General features: G+C 51.3%; 1 protein-coding gene across 1 annotated transcript in view; it reads left to right on the top strand.

The window, feature by feature from the left end:
• The first annotated feature begins 1,056 nt into the window (after positions 1-1,056).
• LOC119308696 (GBF-interacting protein 1-like) overlaps positions 1,057-1,991 on the top strand; it is a 10,862-nt gene continuing 9,927 nt past the window's right edge. The window contains exon 1 of the mRNA XM_037584829.1: positions 1,057-1,474. Within this exon, the coding sequence (XP_037440726.1) occupies positions 1,318-1,474 (157 nt within the window). The 5' untranslated portion in view covers positions 1,057-1,317. The remainder of the gene's footprint in view (positions 1,475-1,991) is intronic.

Here is a 1,991-nt window from a genome sequence, read left to right on the forward strand (position 1 = left end):
GCGCGCCCTAGGACGACCCTCCTCCCCTCTCCTCCTTTATATACGGGGGCAGGGAGGCACCCTAAAGCACATCAATTGTCTTAGCCATGTGCGGTGGCCCCCTCCACCATTTACTCCTCCGGTCATATTGTCGTAGTGTTTAGGCGAAGCCCTGCGCGGATCACATCACTATCACCGTCACCACGCCGTGCTGATGGAACTCATCTACTCCTTCGTACCTCTAGTGGATCAAGAGTTCGAGGGACGTCATCGAGTTGAACGTGTGCAGAAATCGGAGGTGTCGTACGTTCGGTGCTTGATCGGTTGAATCGAGAAGACGTTCGACTACATCAACCGCGTTAAGCCAACGCTTCCGCTTTCGGTCTACGAGGGTACATGGACACACTCTCCCCCTCTCGTTGCTATGCATCTCCTACATAGGCCTGTTGCGGTTGGCCTAGAAAAACTAATCACCTATAATAGTTTTTTTTGCGGGGTTCACCTATAATAGTTAGGAGGTAGATTAAACTTCATTTAACAAATATATACAGAGCAGGAGACGGAGGAGGTTGTGTGGTCTTCCCATTTCTCACGACCCAGTTTCGGAAAAAAAGATTAGGGCTGTTTTCTAGAAAGTGCAAAAAAAAAAAACTGCGGTAAGGAGATAGCAGGGTATTCTAAGCTACAATATTTGTTTCATCCAAATGTCTCAAAGCATCTTATAACATTTTTTTTCTTCAGAAACCATGGTATTATAGAAAAAAAATGCAAAAACACTTTGCATCCGAATGCACCCTTAATTTCGATTCTCACGTAACCAATCTAAATTTTCATCAACCAATCCTCGCAACGTGTCGGGTATTCTATAGTAAGCTGCAATTTACATGCACTTCATTGGCACCTACGCTGCAATTTACACGCATTGCGTTGGAATTACATGCATGCCATCGGAAACAGACGTCCGGACCCCGGAGGCGGAAAGTAAATTTCGTACCACTGTTCCACCGAGGGAAAAGAAAGCAGTTCTCGCACTGTTCCTGTTCGTGAGCTGCCGCCGCCCCACACACAAACGCAAACACAAACACAAACGGAGTCACACGCACATTCCTTTCCTTTGCTCCCCCACAAAACCCTCCCACAAATCTCTCTCCCTCCCTCCTCTTCCACCTCCGCTTCTCTCTCCTCCTTTCCCCCTCCTCTCTCCCTCCGCTCTGCTCACCTCTCCCCGCCTCGGGATTCGCGTCCGTCCCTTTCTCGCGTTCGTTCGTGCGGGGGCAGGAAACCAGGGAAAGGGCGGCGGCGAGGAGCGGCGGCGGCGGCGGGAGGAAGAGGGAGGCGATGGCGGCGGCTAGGGTTTCGATCCCGGCGGCGGTGCGGCGGACGATCCAGAACATCAAGGAGATCGCGGGGAATCACACCGACGAGGAGGTCTACGCCGCGCTCCGCGAATGCGACATGGATCCCAACGAGACCGCGCAGAAGCTCCTCCACCAAGGTATCCCCACTCCCCCATCTCGGCCCCCTTCGATTCGATTCCGCGTGGAGCAGGCAGCCTCTCTCATCTCGCGTGGCGTTGGCGCGCTAGGTCTCGGCAGCGAGAAATGAGGGTTTCTCTCTGGTAGACGAACGCAGGACGCGCGATGCCTAGTACGCCTCTGACGGCGCCCGATTTGATGCGAGCCTGGTTGGTTATGTGTTCTAGGGTTTGTGCCGTTTCCTCTCGTTGTTTGATGCGTGGTGATTGCTGTGCCCGAGATCCTGTTTTAGTGTACAACAACCAATGAAGAGTAGTAGAGCTTGGTGAAATCATGCTTTTGTTTTTTCTCTTCTGTTGGATTCGGCTAGCTAGTTCTGCAGGGTTGCAATATCTTTAGGGGAAAAGCCGAGTAGTTGATACTACATCATGTATTGATTTTATTAGTGGAAACTTATGGTATCCTGTTTTGAAGGATAGCAGTACTAGTATGTTTTGGGGTGCTTCCTGGATCTTGCAATCGTGTGGGTGGCGGGGT

The sequence above is a fragment of the Triticum dicoccoides genome, chromosome 5B (assembly GCF_002162155.2).
Source record: "Triticum dicoccoides isolate Atlit2015 ecotype Zavitan chromosome 5B, WEW_v2.0, whole genome shotgun sequence".
NCBI classification, from domain to species: domain Eukaryota; kingdom Viridiplantae; phylum Streptophyta; class Magnoliopsida; order Poales; family Poaceae; genus Triticum; species Triticum dicoccoides.